At 35.7% G+C, this 26,087-nt stretch overlaps 1 protein-coding gene across 3 annotated transcripts in view; it reads left to right on the top strand.

Moving 5' to 3' along the window:
* The window catches only part of UBE3D (ubiquitin protein ligase E3D), a 164,263-nt gene that overhangs the window by 33,992 nt on the left and 104,184 nt on the right, over nt 1-26,087 (top strand). For all 3 annotated transcript variants that reach the window (XM_044246552.1, XM_044246561.1, XM_044246570.1), the window contains 4 exons: nt 3,238-3,307; nt 11,609-11,678; nt 12,660-12,768; nt 14,616-14,779. In XM_044246552.1, coding sequence (XP_044102487.1) covers nt 3,238-3,307; nt 11,609-11,678; nt 12,660-12,768; nt 14,616-14,779 — 413 coding nt within the window. The remainder of the gene's footprint in view (nt 1-3,237; nt 3,308-11,608; nt 11,679-12,659; nt 12,769-14,615; nt 14,780-26,087) is intronic.

Raw genomic sequence — 26,087 nt, forward strand, 5'->3', positions numbered from 1 at the left:
ATGGTAAGAAGTTAATATAAATCTGTTATGTTTAAAATGGTTATGTTAAAATCATATTTTAATCTAAATTTATAGACTAATAGTTCACTGTCCTATGTGTTTTAACTTTCATTCTCACAATTAAGCTCTAAATTTTTAAAATATTTGCAAGGTGTGAATGGAAGAGGAGAGGAAAAAGATTAAATGAGAGAAACCATGAGTTTCCCTTCCCTATATGGAAATATATTCTTCACACATCTTTATCAGTTATATGATGTCATTTACAAGAATTTCTCTTAATCGTGAACAGCCATCCTATGTATTAAAGGAAGACCCTTCATATTCAGACGGCACAGTGTTTAGTATCAAGGAGACTGTGGGAAACTCCTGTCATGACAAGCTGCTTTGACGAGATTGTTTCCCAGTTAGCCTAGATGGAAGTTCTCTTTAATTGCATATCGCAGCCATTGAAAGAGTATGCCTATGACCAAAATAGTAACATATACTTGGAGGGACTGCTTAAACAGTGCTCTCAAGGCTCCTGTGGGAACAAGACTGTGTGCTCTGTGCTATTGAAAACCTATTTCTCATATCACCAAGTCTAGCCATCTAGCAGGGTTTTGAAATGTCACATGGTGACACAGCATCCTAATGATATCTCTTGGGAAACATTTTTTTGGGCGAGACAATATCAAGGGTCCTTAGAAATTGAAACAACACAAAGGGAAATAAAAACGAGGACAGGAGGCTAATCCACATCTCTGAGCAGTGGTGCCGTCTCTCAGATATATTGATTTAATTAGTCTACAACAAGGTCCTTCTTTGATGTTTGCTCTGTCGATGTCGAGTTCCCACACTGTTAGGCTGCTTCACTGCACAACTTGCTTTATTATTTCCTTTAAGGACTAGTCAAGAGAAATGCATTACGAAACAGAGTTTCTCTTTCAACAGAATTTCGAGTGTTACCATGTTTTAATTAAAAAGCCCTCATTTTAAAAATAGCATAAACAAATAAAATCCAACACTTATTTCTTTCCCTCAATACCCCATTTGAGTATACAGTATGTTATTTGTGCCTGTTAATGTGGTAGTATATGCCTTTCTTTTGTTATCAAGAGACTCTTGAAGATTTCCTTATTTCTTTCATTTACTTATTATTATGCTATTTTTTTGTGTCTACCAGCATCTTATAAGATGATGATAAAGATGGCACTTCAACCTTTTATAAGATTCATAATAGTATTGTAGACTTAGAAAGTATAGTCACACTGACTTCAAGCTGTTTTAAGGAACAAATGAAATTGAACTTTGATTATATTACATCTGGCAAGTGTGACTGACAGCTTTGCTTTTTTTTTTTCTGGGGGTAGTTGGCAATAATTTATTGATTTTGATCATTTGTTTTGTTAAATCTGTAAGGCTGTTTGTTTGTTTTTTAAATTTTCTTAAAATATTGTGTTGAGCTTTGTTAAACATTCATAAATGTAAAAAGGAAAGAATTGTAAACTTCAATATATCAGTCCTCTTGATTCATAAAGTAGGCTTCCTCTGTCCCTTTAATTCCCTCCCCCTGACCCCTTAGTTTAAAGCAAATCCCAGACATGTCTTTTCATCCCATATGGATTTTTCTTTTTTAAATAGCAACAGTGTCTTTTCACATTTGACAAAATGACCAATTATCACTTGATGATAAAATACAGACCATATACAGATTTTATCAGTTCTATTAAAGGTAACTTCTACTATCTGAATCAAAATCACACATTTGGTTGTTTGAGATCATTTGTTTTTTTATTGGTCATATTTTAGAATCTTGATTACCAGTGTCCTGAAAAGGTAGACTGCTTTTTTTTTTTAAACCAATAAGTAACCACTTTTCCTACTTCCTACTTCATTACAAAGCAAAATGTGCTGTAACAGCAATTATAAATGAAATATATAACAGAGCTCCTGATGAAAAATGTTTTGCTCAGAATAGAAAAATTTCTTCTTCTCTAGCATTGCTACTTCTATACCCTGTATTAGTTTTTAGTAAAGCCTTTAGTTTTTAGTAACATTTAATGAGGTTGGTTTTATTTAACTCATACAAATGGGTCTTTAAAAAGTGTGTTTAATACCAATTTGGAGCCATACAGATAGATTTTATTGTAAGAAAGCATGAAACTGCCCAAATGTCAAACTTCACCATTGAGCATGCCTACTTTCTGAGCTGTCTTCTTCCTGTATCCTTGCCTACATCTGAACAGATTGCCACCTGTCATAGTTTCTGTGTCTGTGGCTTTGATATTTTTTGACCTCTAATTAAATAAGAAATACATATTTTTAAAAGGATCTTGTTTATTTGAGAGAGCACAAGCAGAGGGGCAGAGAAGAAGAAGCAGACTCCCCGCTGAGCAAGAAGCCTGATGCAGAGCTGGATCCCAGGACCCAAGATCCTTACTTGAGCTGAAGGCAGACACTTAACCGACTGAGCCACCCAAGCAACCCAGAAATAATTTTTTATATCAAGATCTTTTTTATATTAATATCATATTTTATATCAAAAATATCAAGATATTTTTTATATCAAGATCACATATGAATACATATCAATTAAAAGTTTCTTGAAGCAGTACTTATACTCTATTTGAAGTACTGTGATATTTCTATACTATTTCATCTTTTTATTTTAATTTTTTTTTATTTTTAGAAAAAGAGCTAGTGTGGGGGGAGGGGCAGAGGGTGAGGGAGAGAGAGAGAATCTTATGCAGGCTCTACACCCAGTGCAGAGCCTGACATGGAACTCCATCTATGTTATGAATTATAGATTACTTTTACATAAATTATACTGGACTGGGAATCAAAACAATGGCTCCAGTTTTTGATTCTCCTGTTTTCTAGACACATGAATTAGGACAAGTCACCTATTCTGTCTGCCTTTGTTGTCTACCAGCTGCCTGTCCTAAATGGTAATGGATGTTTGGAAGTGCTTTTTAGAAATGTAAGGTGCTTCCTGTTCAAATTATTTACAACAATTAGATTATCAAGAAGTGGCTAGGTTTAGAAAAATCAGTCTATTCATTATTCTGTTTTTAGATTAAAAAAAAAATGATCTCTGTGCATGTGAATTATGCATACAAGCTAAATGTGTTCCCAGTATTTAGTAGAGGGCAAAATAAAATGTAAAGTTCAATGTATACTCTAGAGACTATGTTAAAATTATATATTCCTTTTAAGAAAAGCTGAATGACATTTAAATGACATTTTTCTGTTCTACAGAAACCAAAGGCAAATACCAAAGTAATTTGTAAGCGTTGCAAGGTAATGTTGGGAGAGACCATGTCATCAGGTAAGAATTTTATAATAAAAAAGCCAAAATGATTGCCTTCTTGTTAAAAAAGAGTAGAAGGAGATTTTATAGGAAATCTATATGGAAGATAGATAACTAATATATGTTGTAGAATTGATGATTTTTAAAATAGAAATTAGGGGCGCCTGGGTGGCTCAGTGGGTTAAGGCTTCTGCCTTGAGCTCGGGTCATGATCCCGGTGTTCTAGAATCGAGCCCCGCATTGGGCTCTCTGCTCAGCAGGGAGCCTGCTTCCCCCTCTCTCTGTCTCTGCCTGCCTCTCTGCCTACTTGTGATCTCTCTCTGTGTCAAATAAATAAATAAAATCTTAAAAAAAATAGAAATTAGCTAACATATAATCCAACACGCCAGGAAGTTTGTGTATTTTGACCTTTATAAGTACATAGTATTGAGTTTTAAGCATTGAGAAGTTGGGTCATTTTCAATATTTCATATCCTCTCTATGGATATAAAGCAATAGTATTAAGTTTGTACCTGGAAAGTGGAGCTTTTTTCTCAGTACAACTCCTCAGTCAGGATTGGTCGATGGAGAAGATGAAGAAGTTTTCTTGGCTACCCTCTTCCTCAGGGCTGTATTTTAGGGGATTGAAATGAAAGAAACCACATTCTGAGTTTTGTACTCTGTTCCTGTTCTTTTCCCAATAGTGTTCATTGTATTTATGTAAAGTCTATGTTATACCACTTTCAAATATAATAAAATCCTGATAATTAAATCACCTCGTTATTTAAAGATAAGGTTTAAAAGCGTCTGGAGAGCTATAACACTCTGCATCAGCTTTGTAGGTGATGAATAATTGTTTTTAATATAATTAACTAGAAGATGGGATTTGAGTGAAGCTAGTGTACCTAAAAGAAGGCAGATGGTGGTCTTTTTTGTTTGTATTTTAAAATTATCAGAATCTGGCAAGTAGTTACTTGCTCACAGGAAACAGAAAAGGAAGAATGAGTAGGGGTAAAGGATGCCACCCTCAGCATCATTTTGGAGAATGAAACCAAGCACTTTAACCAACAACTTAGAACATTTTAAGGCTTTCAGTCAAATTAGGTGAATTGATTTTTTTAATTCTTTCCTCTTCTCCCTGAAGCCCAGTTAAAACATCAGTTAAGGAATAAAAAAGATGTACATCCACAGAGATAAAGAAACATGGAGAGGAAGCGACAGTGATATAAACAAGAGGTATACACAGACTGTTTTGAAAGCTGGAAAGCTGAGAGGTATGGTAGCACACTTGGTAGCTCTATAGTTCATCTGAGTGAGGAGGGAACTGGCGCCCATGGTAGAGCCAAAGAGTTGGTCTGCTCAGAATTTGGAGGCAGCAGGTAACAGGGAAAACAGTCTGAGACAAGGAGCTGGAGGAAGGATGCCTAACTCAAAATTTTTAGATGGAGCTGTAGGACTCCTAAGATTCTTTCTCTCTTTACAACTTGCTTATACTCTCAAGGCAGGAGATTAGAAGACTCTTTCTTGAAAAATGGAAGGATACCAACCAGAGAAGAGATGTGGAGACACTGATTTGTAAGCTTCCTTCAACGATAAAGTGAACTTAGATTCAGCCATCCTATAGTCAATAGTACCTACACCTGAGAGTTTTCCTGTTAGCGTTTTATTATCTTACCCTTAAATACGAATGGATTGCTGAGAATCAACAGATACTCGAGCAAGCCTCCAACTATAAAAGAGACTGTAAAAGAAAAGTAAAGAAATAATGAAGTAGACAGAATTAAGGCACTGAGGAGAACTGGAGTATGTATAAAACAGAACAAAAATAATGTTCTTAGAGAAATGAAATAATACTGCCTCCATAATTCAAAGAATATAGAATGAAAGATGTGATTGCTTAAAAAACCTAATCAAAAGACTAGAAAATAAATTAAGGAACTATTTTATCTCATAAATCAGAACCAAAATTCAGAGATTGAAAATCGGAAAGGAATTACAGAAAAAAAAATCGTCACGTAAGTTCCCTGAAGGTAGAGATACTGTTTATTTCATTTATCACTGTAACCTCAGCACTAAATATCTGGCATATAGTGGGTACCAGTAAATATTTGTTGAATGAATGAATGGAGACTTTTAGGATATTCGGCCTCTAGCTCATAGAAATTCTAGAAAGAAAGAATAGAGACAACAGAGTTTAAGAAATTACCAAAGAACAGAAATGCTAAACAACAACAAAATTACAAGGCTATTTTCCAGAGCTAGGGCTTCGGTTTCTCAGCTGAAATGGCCCACTACACGTCCAGTATGACTAATGCAGTGCCTGGGGAGCTACTCAAAGCTATATCATTGAGTAATTTCTGAATACCAAGGAAGAAGTTTCTGGAGGAAAAAAAGCAAGAGATCAGGAATTAGAATGGCATTGAACTCTTAACAGCATTGTTGAAATCTAGAAGACAGTGAAGTAATGCCTTCATAATTTGGAAGGAAAAAGATTTTTAACCCATAACTCTATCACAGTCAAATTATCGAATCAAGTATGAAGATAACACATACAACTTTGGAAATGCAGTATCTCAAAACACAGACCTCAAATGTATATTTTCCTTAGAAATGTACCATAGGATATATCTCACCAAACCTAAGGATTTAACCTTTAGAGAGAAGATGTGGGATTTGGGGAACAGATTATCTAACACAGATAAGGGAGACCCTAGGGTGAGGGACACAAGGGGCAGGCCTTGGGAATAATAGTCTAGATTGAAGAGAAGGAGAGAAGACTGCAATAAACATTTTTCAATTACAAAATGAAACTGGTACATTCTTTGGTTTGTTTGACTGCATGTAACAGTCTTGAGATAAGCCATTTCATCAGATGGGAAGAGTTAGGTAAAAGTGCTTGGAAAACTAAACAGATGTAAAAGAAAGCAGTTATTCACTGCAGGAAAATGGAAGGCTGAACAAGAAAGGAAACATTACCATGATATCATTATAGTCATAATAATGTAAGGTTCAAAGTAGGGAAAGGAGAAACTAGAAATTTAAGAGGGAGATTTTGGAAGCAAAAAGTAAGGGATGGGCTGAGACAATAACTTCTTCACAGAGCTCTGAGTGACTGTTAAATGCACACAGTAGATTCCAGAGAGTTCAATAAGAATTGAAAGCTCGGGGAGACTGCACACTTCCCATGCCTTTGATTTTATTTCTCAATCCTCACACAGTTGGGCAGCAGAAGATGGGAGCCTTAATGGTTTGAGGTATTTGATCAAAACCTGTCCCTGGATTTGTTGACAGCTATCCTGTGCAGGTATAATGAATACTCTCTAGGGAGCCACGCTAAGCAAAATAAAACTGAGCAGAAATATTAGCGACTACACTCTGTGGGAAGACATATTTCATAGTTTGAGTCCAGACTAGTTAATTGACTATTATAAGTCAACAACCCTTAAAAGAACAAAACAAAATCCAGAATAGCAACATTATATTACATACAGTGTCCTACTTCCATTTAGAAATTATTAGACATGCAAATAAATGGAAAAGAGTGATCAATACTAAAAAACAGGACTCAAAACACAGGTACTGAATAAGTGCAAATATTAGATTTGTGCAAATATTAGACAAAGATGTTGAAGTGGCTGTTATAAATATGGCTAAAAGGGGGGGGACTCTTGAGTGAAATAATAGCACATCTCAACAAATTGGAAACTTCACAGAGAGAACCATTGGTAATTTCAGAGCTGAAAACTACAGTAACTAAAAAATTCATTAGATCAGCTAAACTACATATTTGAGATGACAGGAGGAAAAATAATCATTGAACTTGAAGGTATATTAATAAAAATTAATGCAGAGAACAGAGAGGAAAAAGTCTGAATCAAAATGGATGGGACCTCAGAGATTTGTGGGACAATATCAAAATGTTTCAGTTAATGTGTAAATGGAATCTCAGAGGTAAGAAAAAGAATAACTCATGAAAAAATATTTGTAGAAAACAGTGGCTGAAATCTTAGCAAATCTGCTGAAATTCATTAACTTTTAGATCCAAGAAATGCAATGAAAAATAGGATAAACACACAGAACACTTCACCCAGGCACATTGTAGTCAAATTGATAAAAGCCAAAGATGAAGAATCTTAAAAGTACAAGAAAAAAATGAAGCATCACATACAGGGAACTTCATGATACATTTAAGGCTGACTCTTTGCAGAAATAGTGAAGACATTAAAATGAGATACTCAAAATGCTGGAAGGAAATTAAAAAAAAAAAAAAACAACCTGTCATCTAATAATTATATATCCAGCAAAACCACCCTTCAAAAATGAAGGCAAAACTAAGAGCATTTTCATATAGAGGGAGGTTACACATTACTAGCAGATCTTCTCTACAAAAAATGCTAAAAAATAGTTCTTCAGGCTGGAGTGAAAGAAAACAAATGGACTGGAATCCACAGGAAAGAATGAAGATCAAGATAAATAGAAAATATATGGGTAAATTACCACACAAGCAAACTCAAAGGTTAGCAAAAAAGAATCCACCTTTTCCCTGCAATATGCCAGTTCTCTAAAATTTGAACTTTTATTTATTTATGTGTTTGTTTATTTAAAATATTTATTTATTTGACAGAGAGAGATGAAGCAAAAGAGGGAACACAAGCAAGGGGGAGTGGGAAAGGGAGAAGCAGGCTTCCCCCTGAGTAATCAACGCGGGGCTAAATCCCAGGACCTGGGTATCATGACCTGAGCTGAAGGCAGATGCTTAACAACTGAGCCACCCAGGCGCACCTAGAACTTTTATTTTGATTGGTTTGAGACGTAAGGACACTAATTAAAGACTGCACCAAAAGGGAACCTAGTAGACAACTCTGAACAAAATTTTGGGACCCTAAAGAGGCAAACCCTTACTGTGAAGGTAAATGGGAGGTGGAACAGCCCTGTGGAATTATAGACCTGTATCAACCCTTTGGTACTTTAGGGAATTTCAAGTCTTGGTTAGTCTGCCTTGGAATAGCTATAACACCCATATGCCTGGCAAAAGCAAATGCAAATCACCTCTGGAGTAAAATGCCTTCATTGTAAAACTCATATTATTCCCACAAATAATTTGTCAAGTACAGTGTTCCCCATACAACCAAAGATAAATAAGTACACAAGTAAACTAGACTTCCATCGACAACTAACAAAAGCAGCAAACAAACAGAAACAGACTTCTGTTATTAGAATTAACACATGTAAACTGGAACAATCATGCTTTCCTATATTGAACAGTATAAGAGGTTTGAAGGTATCAAAGGCAAAGGAAACAACAGCAAGCATATTTGGAAAAGACCTACAGTAGAATTTCTAAAAAATATATATAATGGGAATTTGGAATTTAGCGGATGATTTTTTTTTTAAAGATTTTGCTTTTTTATTTGACACAGAGAGAGCACAAGCAGAGGGAGGGGCATAAAAAGAGTTGGAGCAGCAGGCTCCCCGCTGAACGAGGAACCCGATGTGGGGCTCAATCCCAGCATCTAAGCCGAAGACAGATGCTTAACCAGCTAAGCCACCGAAGCTCCCCTTTAGTGGATGACTTAAAGGCAGATTATGTACAACTTGGAAAAAGAATTCATAAATAGAAAGTAGATAAGAAGAAGAATCCATAATCCAGCACAGAGAGACAAGAAGGCAAAAATAGAGGAGAAAGTAAGATGTAAAACATACACCAAGAAGATCTAACATTTTTTTTTCTTTTTTAGTTTTTACTTAAATTCCAGTGAACATACACTGTAATATTAGTTTCAAGTGTATAGTTTAGTGATTTAGCACTTACATACAGTACCTGGTGCTCATTAAACAAGTGCCCTCCTTAATTCCCATCACCTGTTTAACCCATCCTCTTACCCATCTCCAGTCTCATAACCATCAGTTTGTTCTTTGTAGTTAAGAATCTGTTTTTTTATTTTCCTCTATGAAATTTTTTTAAGAGGGAGAGAGTGGAGTAGTGTGAAGAGGGGTAGACAGACAGAATCTTAAGTAGGCTCCACACTGAGTGTCAAGCCAGATACCTGAGCCAAAATTGAGAGTCTGATGCTTAACTGACTGAGCCACCCAGGCACCCCCATTTGTTTTGTTTCTTAAGTTCACATATGAGTGAAATTATATGGTATTTGTCTTTGTCTGAGTTACTTTACTTAGCATAATACTCTCTAGCTTTATCCACATTGTTGCAAATGGCAAGATTTCATTCTTTTTATGGCTGAGTAATATTTCAGTGTGTGTGTGTGTGTGTGTGTGTGTGTATGTGTATGTGTGTGTATACACACCACCATTCATCAGTCACAGGACATTTGGGCTCTTTCCATAATTTAGCTGTTGTTGATAATGCTGCTATAAACAGAGTGCATATATCACTTTAAATTACTATTTTTTTATTCTTTGGGTAAATACCTAGTTTTATAATTGCTGAATCATAGGGTATTTCTATTTTTAACTTTTTGAGGAACCTTTGTACTCTAATCTATTTTTAGTTTGACTTATAGAAGGAAAAGAAATATAAGCGGCAATATTTGAAGAGGTAATTGCTAAGAATTTTACAAAAGTGATAGAAACAGTAAGCTTAAGGTTGAGGAGGTGCAAGAATTCTAATTAAATGAAACCCAAGTGAGATGAAAAGAAGTCTATAGTGAGACATATAGAATGATACAGCAAAACAAACAAAAACCAGAACATCTTAAAAACAATTGAAGAAAAATGACATCACTTACAAAGGAGCAGTAATAATGAAAGGTTGAAGATAATGGAATCCAAGCGTCATTGTGCACAAATGTTAAAAACTGTTAACCTAGGATTTTATATGGTGCAAATGTTCTCCTGTGAATCAAGACTAAGATGTTTGCTGACAAAAACTAGAGTAATTCATTTCTATTGTTTTTTTTTTATTAAAAGAAATTGTACTTGTGGAAGAATAGAATTCTATCTTTATAGAATAGAAGAAAATCATCCCAAATAAGAAGGTCTAAATTCAAGAAGGATTGGTATAGACAGTGGTACTTATGTGGGAGACATTAAGGGGATACTAACTGCATAAAGCCATAATAACAATATCTTACAGGATTAAAGTTACAGAATTAAGTTATAGTTCAACAGCAGCTAGAATAGAAGGGATCACTTCATAATGTTAAAAGGTGCAATTCTGCATCTAGTAACATGATTTCAAAATAGCAAAATGAAAAGTTGAACTTAAAGGAAATTCATCATCATGGCTCTAGATATGTAATATGCTGTTAAACTGTCTATTGATTTTTTTGCCTTTTTTTGTATGTTATATTGAACAATTGAAAACATTTTCAGAAAATGTACTGAGAATAACTCTCCATTTTACTTAGACAATTAAAATTATTTGGCACACCATTCTCAATGATTGCATAGAATTCACTTGCCTTAATGTGTAGTTGTTTAGCCCAACCATTCTCAATTTTTAGAGAATTTGTTTTCAGTTTAATTAATACAAACATTTTTATAGGTATGAATATTTCTTTGAGATAAATTCTTAGATGTTTAATGATGGCATCAGAATATATTTAAGGTCTTCATTAAGTGGTTTTCCAGAAATGTATCATTTACAGTTCTGATAGCAATATGTGTCTAAGTGTACCCATTTCTCCATATCATCATCATTGCTATGTTTTGTCATTCACAAATATTTTTTTGATGCTGCAGAATATCTCCTTTTAATTTGTATTTCCTTTATTACTAATGAAAAGAAACATTTTTCATGGATTTTTTAAAAATTTAGAATGGTTATATTTCTATTCATTCCTATAAGATACTTAGTTTACTGTTCAAATTTTTCTATAAACGAAGTAATTAGATAACCAGATTTGTTGGGAATTATGCATTAATAGACTCAGTGAGATTCTGGGAAATACTAAGGTGAGGTTTACAGCATCTTTTCATGGGCTTTGGGACACTGTGATTCAAAAGCCTTTTCCAGTGGCTCCTAGGTTTGTGACTATAGAAATGGCGTAGTAAATGACTAGGTTCTACTAAGTGAGCTATGGCTGTAACGTGGCTGATTTTTCTAACCTTCCATGCATGTGAACAGAGCGTCACTGTGCCAGGATTCATGTGAGCATGTGTTCTAAAATAGCAGGCCCCCCTCAGTCTCAGGATGCTCTCCTTGTGTCTTGTTGGTGTCTTACACTAAGTCATTTTGGGAAAATTTTTACTGAAAGTGAATTTTACCAGTATGTGTACAAAATATTTAGTTTGGGATATTGTAATTAGGACCAGTATGCCCACCATAAAAATGTTTTTAAATTTAAAATTAGATTTTAATTTTCTTATTTTTGTTTCTAGAAACCACCAAGTTTTATATGACGGAGATAGTTATTCAGCCATCTGAAAGAAAATTTTCTATCATACCAAGGTACAAATAGCAAATTAAGTTTATTCTGCAGTTTCAAATGCAGAGAATGATAGGTACAATTAATTATTTGGGAATTCATTTTTATTTATACCCCTCTTTATTTGGAAAAGAAAAATAAAGGTTTTTGAGGCAGTTGAACCAAACCACACATACAAAAGACTTGAGGATTCATTTATTGCTTGTTTATTACACAGTGGCATAAATAAATGTGCTCATCATGTAAATCTTCTAAACCTGAAAGTTTTTTGTGCTTCTTTGTATTTGTCATATATCCAGGACCTCATAACTTAATCACCAATAGGTTTTTGAATAATTATTTCTGGGATTAATTTGACTTATTTAAATTTGAAACATGAGTCAGTTTTCAGCTGACCCCTGTGTTTTCAAAAAAAAAGTTACTTAGCCACTAAATCCATTAGCGTTTTCTTTCTTTTGAATCTTTTTATTTTGCAAACAGAAGTTAACTGTTTCAGTTTATTTATGGATATCTAGAAATTATGGCAATCTGAATATAACCTTAAAACTTATCCTCCTGTAAATATTTTGATTCTGTGCCTCAGCTCTGACTCTTTGAGGGGATGGATGCAAGTGGAAGACATCATATATAATACTGTCTAATGTTTGGGACGAAATACCTCGCCTTCTTTTTTTAACTTACTGTTTAATGTGGGGCAGCACAAATGGAATATTGACTTGACTAATACAGTATTTTTTATTCAGTCAAGGGGAATAGTTAGGTTTGGGATGGGAAGTGTGTTAAGGATTGGAGAATAGGTTATAAGAAGACTGGAGGAAACACAAATACATTAAAATATATTAAAATCCACATTAGCACAGTCTGCGAAGGGATGGGCAGCATATAGAAAAGTCAGGCTGCACACACGTCTGCCTTTTAGGTACCCTGTGGGTATTTTTGGGTCTTTTTGCCAGTTAGAGTTATTATGAATGGCACATTGTAAAAATTTATTTCTATTCAAACAGGTCTCAGTTTGTACAGAGTGTTATTGCCCAGTGTCTAGTGGAACTCTCCGCTGCTAGAAGCACTTTCAGATTCACTATTCAAGGTCATGATGGCAAAGCGTACATCCTGGTAAGAAGTGATTTCTCCCAGCTTTCTGTAGCGTGGTAATCCAGGGTCTCAGAAATGTGTTAGTCTTGCCATTCTTTTTTCTTTAAGTCTCAGGTCTAGAAAAGAAATGATCAGAAATTTGAGTTTGTAATATCAGTTTAATTCAAAATCAACTCCCTTAATTTGATAACAATAGATCAAGTGCCTCTATGTGCTAGGTACTGGGGATATACAAAGAAATAAAACCTGATTCCTGCTCACACCACAAAATAAAGTTCTTCACTCTAAGTTGTTCATGGCTTTTGTTGTCACTATAACTTAATTCTGCTTCTGTCACTTTTTTCCCCTATGGATTTTCCCCTATTTTTCCCTTTGATCTGTTTAAAATATGTTCTTTTGTTCCTGTTTTTGTGTGTGTGTATGGGGTGAGAATGCTTAACATGAGGCCTCTCTCTCTGTCAAATAAATAAAATCTTTAAAAAAATAAATTCAAAAAACCTGTTTGTTATAAAAGTAATACCTTCTTGAAACATTCAGACAACATGAGGAATGTAAAAGAAGTGGTATTCCCCCAACTTTTCTTCTCTCCTCGTCTTGCTGTATCGTAGGATTTGAAGGTAAACATTACTAACGGTATGGTGTGTCCATCAGTGTCTTCTCCCTCTCTGTGTATAACTCTCTTGTTCATACACTCACATTCCTGCTTTTCTGTTTGTGAAACATACCCGAATCACATGACGAGCATTTTTCTTTATCATGTTTACTACACTCAACAGTATATCATAAGGATTGTTCCTGGTGTGTGTAAATATAGACCAGGGTCTTTAATGCCTAGAATTCCAATGTGTGGCTGTTAAAGACAGTGAGTGCTTCAATGAAAATAATCTTTGCATGTGTGTTTTAGTACTTCTTTAGAAATAGACCTTTCTAATCTAAGATGGTATTAGAATTTGTGTTTTTTAAACTGGTGATTATCACCCACCAGAAAATATACTCATTTGTCCCATGTAGTGAGACATTCTTGGTACCCCGCCCAGGTCCTCCTTACTCAGGCTAGTGCGCCCATTTCCCAGCTGCTGAGACATGTGGGCTGCTAATGGTGCTCAGCTGCTTTGTCTCCAGAGGCATGCCCTCACATGACAGGTGCCACCTTGTTCAGGAAGTCAGGTCTTCCCCGCCCTGCCCTGGTCAGTCTACTGCCAGTGATTTGACCCTGGGGTACAGAAAGCAGAGGCTTCCTGTCTCGAAGTGGGACAGACAATGTAGGTGCCATTCTTGCATCAGAGCTCCCCGTGGGATCAAGCTGAAGTCTGACTCCAGCTGAGCCCTTCAATGAACAACATGCATCCAAATCCCAAAAAACCCTCCTCCACCGGCAGTCCAAACTCCTCTATTGAACCGAATGTCACCCTCTTTCTGTACTTGCCAATCTAATAAGTGAAAAATGGTGGCATATGATTTATACATTTCCTTATTATTAACATTTTTATATATGTTCATCACTTATTTCTTCTGTTACTTCTGTTCATATTCTTTGCCTTTATTTCTGTTGGGCTGTTTTTACCCCCTTCTTAATTCCTGGGAACTCTATATATAACAGATAATAACTTTGTTATCTACATATTAAATATTTTCTCCTAATTGGTTGTCTTTTTTTTTTTTTTAAAAACTTTATGATCTCAGCAGCTCTACCAGATGTTACACTTTGAAAGACTTACCATACTTAAAAATTATTTCAGGGTTCTCCTGTCTTTTTTTTTTTTCTGATATTTTTATAGTTTTGTGTGTATTTTGATTTTAGTGGTATGAGATACAGATAGGGTGATGATAATATCCTTATACTTGGACCTTTCTCTCTGTATCTTTAGCTATGGCTTTTAAACTCAGATAGTCTGGTGATTGACTCTTTGGGAAGTTCCAAAAGTATCAAAAAGTTCCCCCTGTTGGAAGATAACTTGAAGGCAGATTCCTGTTCTGCCTGGAATGCCATCAAGGTCCTCTACCAGCCATGCATCAAAAACAGGAATGCAAAGTAAGTTGTGCTTTCATTTTTCTCATTCCACATTATGTTTTAGTTTCTTTTGCCATTTGGTGTTGAGAAATTAATGAATTAAATGGTACCATACCAACTCCCTATTTGAAGCTTCTAGGAGTCCTACTGCTAAATATTATGCTTTAAAGTAGATTGAATTATTGCAGATGATTCATGTTAGTTGCAGAAAGCTTACTTTTACTGAAAATAATTGATCTTTTTCTTGTAATCTCAGCTGTCTGTGCATATGGCTGCAGTGCTAAATCAGGCATCAACAGCTATGAATATTTACTGATAAAAGCACTTTCCAGGCATTCAGGATGCAATTGGGAACAAATCACAGTCCTTTCTTTCCTGGGTGTGTCATTGTAATAGGGGGAAGGTGGACCATCCGCAAGAGTGGCCTAAAATTATGGACTGACGGGGCTCCTACTGAGAGCCCGGCCCTCCTCCGAGGGCTCTGGCTCACTGAAGCATAGCATCAACCTGTGGGATAGATACTGTTATCACCCTCATTTTAGAAATAGGGACACTAAGACACAGGTATTGAAAGTACTCCAGTGAAATAGAAAGCAAGGCAAAGTAGTCGGCGGGTGGGGGGGGCAGTAGAATAGGTGTTAGAGGTTGTCATTTTATATTGAAAAGTCAAGGAAGTTTTCTCAGATAAGATGATATTTAAGTGGAAAACTCGAAGGAAGTGAAGGAGTGAGCCTTATCTGAGAGAACAATGTTCTGGCAGAGGGAACAGTTGGAAGTTTACCCTTGTTCTGTTCTCTCCAATGAGTTTGATCAAATTTGTAATAAGAACAGGAAGATCCCAGTTTTTTTCTGGGGAGTAAATAAGAAATTTTGAAAAATTGCTCTTTTCTCTTTTGGATTGTACAAGCAGTACAAATCATAAAATATTCAAACAGTTGAGACATATGTAAAGTAAAATATAAAAGTTTTCCACCATGTCCCTCTCTGGAAGTAAAAGTATGTTGTGTATTCTTCAACTCCTTTTTCTATTTATTTTTTACCCTAACATAATTTGAAGATACAGATGTATTTTTTACACTTAAACAACAACAACAAAAAAGGCAACACTGTAGAGTCTTGGAGATTCTTTCCATGTCAGTGCTTGGCATTTTATGAAATGGATATACTATAAATAATTTAACTATTTTTCTGTTGTTAGATTCTTGGGTTATTACTATTTTCCTGCTATAATTAGCATTGCACTGTGTTGTTACACAAATTTGTTCTGTAATTATGTGTACTTATTTTATGAGGGATTTCTAGAAGTAGAATTGCTGCGGCAAAGGTATGACTTTAAAATTTTGACAGATAGTATCAACTTACTGTGTAAAAAAGGCAGTGGCCATTTATACTCCTACCTAAAGTTTCTATAAATGCCACTTCCCCGAAGCCTCACAAACTGCCATTTAGATTTTTGCCCATCTGATGCCAGTCTAAATGAAACAGTCCAGATGATTACCCTTGTGTTGTTTTGAGGTATGATCAGAGACTGTCACTTATGCTTTGATACTTTGGGAACTTCAGCGCATGTGTGGCCTAATACATAGTCATGTTTTAAACTGTTGGTTGCTTGTATCCTCTATTGTGTGTGTTTGTGCGTGTGTGTACTTTTATATATTTAGACTTACATAGTGAAGCTTATTAAAACCTTTCACATTTTTTATTCCTTTGAAATGTGCATTTTTGAGAGGGGTAAATTAAATCACACTATGATTATAGAAGTTTTTTTGTTCTGATTTTGATATCAGTTTTTGCATTATATGTTTGAAGCTGTTTTTAGGTACATAAATGTTTGTGCCATGACACGTTGACTAGTTGCATATTTTATCCGTGAGAGATTTTGCTCTCCTTCCATTTGATGCATTTAATTCCAATTTGCCTAATGTTAATATTATATTTACTTTCCTTTTTTAAAAATTACTAATTTGGTGTACAGTAGTCCCCTCTTCCTGCAGTTTCATGCTCTGTGGTTTCTCACCTGTGGTACCTGCCATCCACAAGCAGATGACCCTCCTCCTGATGTATGGTCAGAGGGTCAGTCATAGCTAGCTAGGTCACAGTGTCTCCATCACTCACCTCACTTCACCTCATCACATAGGTATTTTGTCATTTCACATCATCACCATTGTAAGAAGGGTGAGTTCAGTACAAGAAGGTATTTTGAGAGAGAAAGAGATCACATTTATCATTGTAATTGTTCTATTTTATTACTAGTTATTGTTAATCTCTTACCATGCCTGATTTATAAATTAAACCTTATCAGAGGTATGTATGTATAGGAAAAAAGCATGATATATATAAGGTTAGGTACTCTCTGGGGTTTCAGGCATCCACTGGGGGGTCTTGAAATAGAAGCCCCATGGAAAAGGGGAATGTTTTTCCATTCCTTTTTTTATAGCTGTCCTGTGTTATTTTGTCTTAGGTATGTGTCTTGCTAACATGTACCTTATAAACTATGTAGATGGATATTTTGAAACTGACTGGGGCACCTGGCTGGCTCAGTCAGTAGAGCATGCGACTTTTGATCTTAGGGCCCTGAGTTCAAGCCCTACATTGTGTGTAGCCTACTTAAATTAAAAAATTTTAAATAAACCAAACAGGTGAATTCAGAGAAGGACAATTATCATATGATCTCACTGATAACATGGAATTTAAGAAACAAGGCAGAGGATCATAGGGGACGAGAGGAAAAAAATGAAACAAGATGAAACCAGAGAGGAAAAAAAAGAGACTCTTAGGAATCAAACCAAAGGGTGCTGGAGGGGTAGTGGTTGGGGGGATGGGGTAACTGGGTGATGGACGTTAAGTAGGGCATGTGATGTTATGAGCACTGGGTATAATATAAGACTAATGAATCACAAACCTATGTCCTGAAACAACAATATATTATGGGTTAATTAATTGAATTAAAATCTTAAAAAAAACTAGTAAGTGCCAAAAAAAAAAGAATTAGCCAAAGATATAGATATTTGGTGGGTGTTGGAATAAAGCAAATATAAATGGTCCATTAAAAAAACAAACAAAAAACAGGTGAAAACAAACAAACAAAAAAAAAAAAACAGGTGAAAACAAACTCCAATATGGCAGTCTATTATAAAAGTGAATTTAACCCACACTTACTGTGATTATTGATTTAGTTGAACTTAGTTTATGGTCTTTTACACTGATTGTCTTTGTATCGTTTCTTGGTGATTTAGAAGTAAAAAAAAAAAATAAATATTTCAAGGTGATTTTTAGTGGTTAACCTGAAACTTTTAACATATGTATTTAAACTTTTTTTTATCAATTTCTAGATTTAACTCGTATCCACATTCTTCACCAGAGCAAGAAAAGACTCTTTTTGTTTGTTTGTTTTTTTAAAGATTTTATTTATTTATGTGATAGAGATTACAAGTAGGCAGAGAAGCAGGGAGGGAGAGAGGAGGAAGCAAGCTCCCCGCTGAGCAGAGAGCCCCAGGCAGGGCTCGATCCCAGGACCCTGGGATCATGACCCAAGCCGAAGGCAGAGGCTTTAACCTACTGAGCCACCCAGGCGCCCCAAGAAAAGACTTTTAATAAAGTTTCACATTTCTTCTTCCCTGTCTCATGCACTCTCCTCTGTGTTGAGATCATTTATGATTCTGCTGCTAGTGGTTCCTTCTCCTTAAAGAAGCCCTCCCCCATTTCGTTCCCTCTTATACTCATGTATGGCGGCCATAAATGTCTTTATATTTTTATTGTATGTCTATTTCCATGAAAATATTTGATGTTTTTAAAATATTTATAAATAGTGTTATAGTATTTTTTTTTGCCCTTTTTGTCCTTCGTTCTTTACTTTATGGTCTTTGTTTCATTGTTTGCTTTGATAAAATATGCCCTTTCATAGTTCTTTTAAAGTTGAACTGTAGCCAGTCCTTGAATACCTGATAATCTCTTATATCTCTCTGAAAACCTATAGGATTTCTCTTTATCTTTGTTTTTCTAAGATTTCATACACACATATATATAAATTTAGTGTTTATTCAGAATTTTCTCCTGTCACAATCTGTTCTTATCTTACAAATGAAGTATTCCCTCAATATCTGAGAATAATAGTGATGCTTCAAGTCTTCTGTTTTTTCCATTAACTCTTTCCTTGGGGTGTTAACTGTTCTCTTTGAAAGATTCTTTGTATTTGATACTTTATTTCATGATGTTGCTTTTCCCAAATGTTTGATGCTTCCACTAGAATTCCTGGGCTTGGATGTATACTTGATGTGAATCAGGACCTCATCTGTCTTGCTCAATACTACATCTAGATGAGTTCTTCTTCTTCTTCTTCTTCTTCTTCTTTTTTTTTTTTCCCTTAGAGAGAGGGAGCATAAGCAGGGGGAGTAGCAGGCTACCCACTGAGCAGGGAGCAGAATGTGGGGCTCAATCCCAAGACTCTGGTATCACGACCTGAGTCTAAGGCAGATGCTCAACTGACTGAGCCACTTAGGTGCCCCTAGATGAGTTCTTGTAGAAGTGCTCAATATATACAATTTATGGGCACATTTAACAAAACATTTGTTAAGTGAATGGTTCATTGTTTTCTGCTCATCTTTATATTTGATAATTACTATTCATCTATGGTGACTGTAGGGTCTTGTTACCATAGTCTGCTTTTATGGATTCGTGAAAGAGAACTCAAAGGGCATACCAGTTTGGATTTGCCAGTTTGTCTTTTGACAGCTTTTGGGTGCTAAGGAAAGGGAACTGGTAGTAGATTAAGTTACAGTGGTGAACCTATATTCATTATTGTGAAGAATCTTTACACTGCCTTTCTAGAGAGTGGCAGGGATTCAGTGTACTGAATCTGTCTCACGTGTGTCACACACACATACATCATTATTTCACTCATTCTTAACAAATCCCTGTGACACTGGAAATCCAATGACTATAGTTAGTTGTGTTCTGCTGTATTTGATTAGTGGACTTTTTTTCAAAACTTTGTATATTATGTCTTGGGGTCATAATAAATGAGTTTGATGAGTTCAGTTTGCCTGTTGTATGTGACTTTTTTTGTTTTGCTTTCTCTTTTACTATTGGTTGACTATGTATCCCCCAAAGGTAGTAAAGGAACTTCATACATTTGGTAAGCATCCTGTGAGTTACTTGCTTTTGTCTTTAAGGACATTGATGTTTAAGAGACATTAGTTTCTTTCTTTGGAGGCATTACTGAGTAAACTATAGACTCCCTGGCATATTTTTGGCACGTGGGGTGGTACATTAACTATTTTAGTCCAATCGACTGCAATTTTATTTTTTTTTTTAATTTTTTTTAGTGGAAGTGTGGATTGCCAGATGGCAGTCTAAAAGAGGAAAATAGCAAATGTAACTATGGAGCACACACAAAAAGTGGCAGGTAATATATTTAGAAATGTTCTTTCTTTCTAGTAATAGGCACACATGTCTCTTAACATTTTGAAGTCTATTGTTTTTTTATCCCCCTACCCCCTGCCCACAGTTATTCTACAACTTACTTGTTTGGTTTACATATCTGAGTTTAGATCCTAAATGTTAACTTTCAACATTAACCTAAGTTATTGTCTGCAGTTTAATTGTGCTAATTCATCAATTCATCCATGGCCTCATATTCTCTCCATTGGAGTAATTTTGCTGCTAGGGGATATTTGTCAATGTCTGGGTCAATTTTTATTGTTACAACTTGAGGTGCTATTGGAATCTAGTAGGTAAAGCCCAGGATACTCTTCTTGGGGGGGGGGCATTTTTTTAAATTAACATATAATGTATTATTTACTTCAGAGGTACAGGTCTGTGAATCATCAGTCTTACTCATTTCACAGCACTCACTGTCGCACATACCCTCCCCAAAGTCCATAACCCAGCCGCCCTATCCCTACCCACCCCGAACCCCCAGCAACCCTCAGTATGTTTCCTGAGATTAAGAGTCTTCATGGTTTGTCTCCTTCCCTGGTCCATCTTGTTTGATTTTTTTCCTTCCCTTCCCCACCCGACCCCCAACCCTGCCTCTCAAATTCCTCATATCAGAGAGATATGATAATTGTCTTTCTCTGATTGGCTTATTTCACTTAGCATAACATCCCCTAGATCCATACATGTCATTGCAAATGGCAATATTTCATTTTTCATGGCTGCATAGTATTCATATATATATATATTATATACACACACACACACATACATACATATATATAAATGAAACATCTTATTTATCCATTTATCTGTTGTTGGACATCTAGGTTCTTTCCATAGATTGGCTATTGTGGACATTGCTGCTGTAAACATTGGGGTGCATATGTCCCTTCAGATCACTACATTTGTATCTTTAGGGTAAATACCCAGTAGTGCGATTGCTGGGTCATAGGGTAGCTCTATTTTCAACTTTTTGAGGAACCTCCATACTGTTTTCCAGAGTGGCTGCACCAGCTTGCATTCCCACCAACAGTGTAAGAGGGCTCCCCTTTCTCCACATCCTCATCAAAGTCTGTCATTTCCTGACTGGTTAGTTTTATCCTTTTTGACTGGTGTGAGATGGTATCTCATTGTGGTTTTGATTTGTATTTCCCTGATGAAAAGTTGAGCACTTTTTCATGTGACTATTAAGTCCAGGATACTCTTAAATATCCTACAATGCCTCAGAGAGCCTCTATAACAAAGAATTATCCAGCCCAAAATGCCAGTAGTGCCAAAGTTGAAAAACACTGTCCTAGTCTATCTCCCGAAATCAAGCTGTGTCTACCCTGCCCTCTAGGTTTCACAGCCCACAGTTTTCTTGAAATTTTATTTAGGCCAACAAATAAGAGAAGTTTTACTGCAGCATGGCTACTAACCTCTATAATCCCCCAGGTTAATTTAGAGTAAACTGGCTAAGTACAAATATTATATGATTATTGTTACACTTCCCTCATTTTCTCTTAGGGAAACATGAAAAATAGATTTATTTGTAGTAAGGAATGATGAAGAATTTTATAGGTTTCAAGTCCTTTGTTCTTATGTATTTAAGAGAAAAGAACTTACAGGAATGTAATCAATAAGTGTAAAAAAGTGGGTTTTTTTAAAAGCTGAATTGAATTCTCTTCATTATTTAAATTAAATGAGTCCGAGTACTAGTAGTAACTCTTCCCTTGTTTTTTGAAAGATAAAATACGTGATAAAAAATCTGGAGAATTTGAACTGAGAATTATTCTGTGTTCCACAATTTAGTAGAAGCATTTTCTGGCAAAATATGTTGAGGAGGAAATGATGATACGTTATACTCACTGCTAGTTTTGGCAATTTAGAGATTATAAAATTTGTAAACTAAGTAGGCTTTCCTTTGTTGGTTCTGTCTTGGTAAAAATTATTTCTAAAAAGGAAGTGTTGTTTTGCCTTAAGACAGTTGTCATTATTGCTTTTTAAAAAAAGATTTATTTATTTATTTTTGAGAGAGAAAGAAAGCAGGAGTAAGCGAGCATGGTGAGGAGAGGGGCAAAGGGAGAGAAAGAGAGAAACTGAAGCAGGCTCTGTGCTCTGACTTGGGGCTTGATCTCACGACCCTGAGATCAGGACCTGAACCGAAACCAAGAGTCAGATTCCTAACTAACTGTGCTACCAAGGCACCCCCATTATTGCTTTTTCTAATGAAATAGAAACACATAAATCACACCCATATACATTTCATGTGCATAAAATAATATTAGTAGCTGTTTTTATTTGTGAAATAGTACTTTTAAATCTGTATTCTCCTTTTTAGCAGAAAAATTGAAATTCTGCTTTATTTTATTAAATGGGTAAAATCCACGTAGTATAAAATATACCATCCTAACCATTTTTAAGTATACAGTTCAGTGATGTTAAGTATATTCACATACATGTCGTGAAAGAGTTCTCCAGAACTTTAACATTCTGCAGCCGAAACTCTACATTACACAACTCCTTTTCCCGCTGCCCCCAGCCCCTGGTAACTACCATTCTATTTTCTGTTTTTAAGAAGTTGACTATATTAGTCTGCCAGGCCTGTCATAACAAAATGCCAAAGACAGGATGATTTAAAAATGAGAAACTTATTTTCTCAAAAGTTCTGGAGGCTGGAAGTCCAGGATCAAGGTGCCATCAAGATTGGTTTTTAGTGAGGCCTCTCTTCCTGGCTAACAGACAGCCACCATCTCCCTGTGTCCTCACATGTCCCTTCTTTCTGTGAGAGCAAAGAGAGAGTAGATAGGGAAGCAGTAGAGACGGAGAGGAGATCTTGCTTCTCTTTCTCTTATGATGAGGACAGCAGGTCTGAGTAGAGCCCCATTCTTATGACCTCATTTAACTAAGTACTTTTTGAAAGGCCCTGTCTTCAAATACCATCCCTTTGGGGGCTAGAGCCCTAACTCTAGTTCATATTCAACATAAGAATTTTGGGGGAGCACAATTCAGTTCACAACACTGACTACTTTAGATACTTTATGTAAGTGGAATCATGGAGTATTTGTCTTTGTTTAACTGGCTTATTTCACGTAGCATAATGTCCTTAAGATTGTTCATCTGTTGTAGCATGTAACAAGATTGCCTCTCTTTTCAAGGCTGAGTACTATTGCAGAGTGTGTGTGTGTGTGTGTGTGTGTGTATCACTTTTTGTTTATCCATTCATCCATCAGTGGACATTTGGGCTGCTTTTTGTGTATTATGAATAGTGCTGCTTTGAACTTGGGTGTGCAAATATCTTTCTGAGATCCTGCTTTCAGTTCTTTTGGAGATATGCCCAGAGGTGTGATTACTGGATCAAATGGTAGTTCTATTTTTAATTTTTGAGGAACCTCCACAGTGTTTTCCATGGTAGTTGCAGCATTTTACATTCCTACTAAGAGCTCTTCTAATTTCTCCACATTCTCACAAACACTTAATCATTTTCTGTTTTTTTTAAGGATTTTATTTTATTTTTAAATTTCATTTATTTGTGAGTGCACAAGCGGGGGGTGGCAGAGGAACAGAAGAAGAGGGGGAAACAGACTTTCCTCTGGGCACAGTGCTTGATGTGGGACTTGATCCCAGAACCCTGAGATCATGACCTGAGCTGAAGTTAGATGCTTACGCAACTGAGCCACCCAGGCGCCCCTTAAGGATTTTATTATTAAGTAATCTTTACGCCTCAAACTCACAACCCTGAGAGCAAGAGTTGCATGCTCCACAGACTGAGCCAGCCAGGTGCTCCTATTTTCTGTTTTTTTAGTAATAGCCATTCTCATGGGTGTGAGGTAGTATCTTACTGTAGTTTTGATTTGCATTTCTCTAATTGGTGATATACTTTCATATACTTGTTAGCCATTTGTATATCTTCTTTGGAGAAATGTGTGCCCAAGTTCTTTGTCCGTTTTTTTTTTAAATTAAAATTTTTTCCATTTAAATTCAATTAGCATATAGTGTACTTTTAATTTCAGAGGTAGAGTTCAGGGATTCATCAGTCTTATAGAATACCCAGTCCTGTCCACATGCCCTCCTTAGTGTCTATCATCCTGTTACCCTATCCTTCTAACCCTGCTCCCTGCAAACCTCAGTTTGTTTCCTATGATTAAGAATTTTTTATGGTTTGTCTCCCCCTCTAATTCCATCTTGTTTTCTTTTTCCCTCCCTTCCAGAATCTGTGCTACTGTTTTTTTTCTTAAATTCCACATATGAGTGAAATCATATGGTAATTGTCTTTCTCTGATTGACTTACTTCACTTAGCATAGTACCCTCAAGTTCTATCCATGTCATTGCAAATGGCAAGATTTCTTTTTCTTTTTTGATGGCTAAGTAGTATTTCATCGTGCATGTGTGTGTGTGTGTGTGTGTGTGTACCTGTGTGTGTGTGTACACATACATGACATCTTCTTTAGCTATTCATCTGTCGATGGACATCTTTCCATAGTTTGGCTATTGTGGACACTGCTGCTATAAACGTTGGGGTGCAGGTGCCCCTTTGGATCTCTACATTTGTATCTTTGGGCTATGTACCTAATAGTGCAGTTGCCATGTTGTAGGGTAGCTCTACTTTTAGCTTTTTGAGGAGACTCCATACTATTTTCCAGAGTTATTCGCCCAATTTTAAATCAGGTTATTTGGCTTTTTATTGTTGAATTGTGGGAGTTAATGTACCCTGATATTAACTCTTTATTAGACATGACCTACAAGTATTTTTTTCTTAGTCCGTAGATTATGATTTTTGATTGCATCTGTTGATTGTGTCTTTTGGTGCACAGAATCTTTTAAGTTTAATGCAGTTCCATTTATTTTTGCTTTGTTGCCTGTGTATTCATAAAATCATTGTTAAAGTTTGCTTAATTGAGGTGCCCTCTCTGACATATCAGTCACTATCATTGCCTAAGGTTAAATTAGGTGATTTTGAGGAGATTTAGAGGAATTTGTCCTTTTTGATTGATGAAAACATAAAGCAGCTGTTAATTTATGCTAATTTCATATTCAGCAAAATATCTAAGACCTGTTATTTAATAATTACATGACTTACTAAAACACTTCACATGAATTCATTTGGATAGTGTCAGGATACTATGCTAGAATGAATGGATGAATGAATGAGCAAAGAATAAATTTGTGTTACCAACCCCTAACGAGCACTTTATTAAACCATTTAAAGTGTTTTCTCTGTCCGCACATAGAAGTCACAGGCTGACATTGTCAGTGCACTCTACTTAGGGGCATTGCTTTTACAGAATAGGATTAATTTAGAGTTCAGGTATAAATGTCCAAGTCTTAGATTTTATAAGTGTGGAAACTGAGGCTTACTTAGTCACTTTTATAGTTGGTGATAGAGCCAGAATTTGAGCCAGGTTTTCCTGATTCCAAATTTACTTCTTTATCATTATATCATGAAGTCCTTCACCATAAAATTTTAGGAGATCTGAAAATGTCACCGTAAATGTATATTCTTCCTCAAGAACAGTTCCTTTGGTAGTTTACAATGTGTCAGCATTTGATTACTCCCCAAAATATATTGCTTACTATACTATATTCAGTAAATATTTATGTATCTTAATATGTAACATCAGCAGTGGAAACTTCTGATTTATAGTATGTTCATATCTGATCTTCTAGATCAGAATTCAAGGATACAAATGTGATTTTTTTCAGAAGTCAGTGCCTTAGCTTCTTAGAACAGGAATCCACTGAAAGAAAATTAATCTAAAAATACAGCAAAGTTATCAAATACCTCTGGGAAAAGAAAAATGCTTCTTTGGAAAATACTTTTTACACATTTGTCTGCTAATACCATATTACCACCTAGATGTACCCATCTAGAAGTTGTTCTTCATTACCAAGCAAGTTGGAAACATGCTTCCT

Source organism: Neovison vison, chromosome 1, assembly GCF_020171115.1.
Source record: "Neovison vison isolate M4711 chromosome 1, ASM_NN_V1, whole genome shotgun sequence".
NCBI classification, from domain to species: domain Eukaryota; kingdom Metazoa; phylum Chordata; class Mammalia; order Carnivora; family Mustelidae; genus Neogale; species Neogale vison.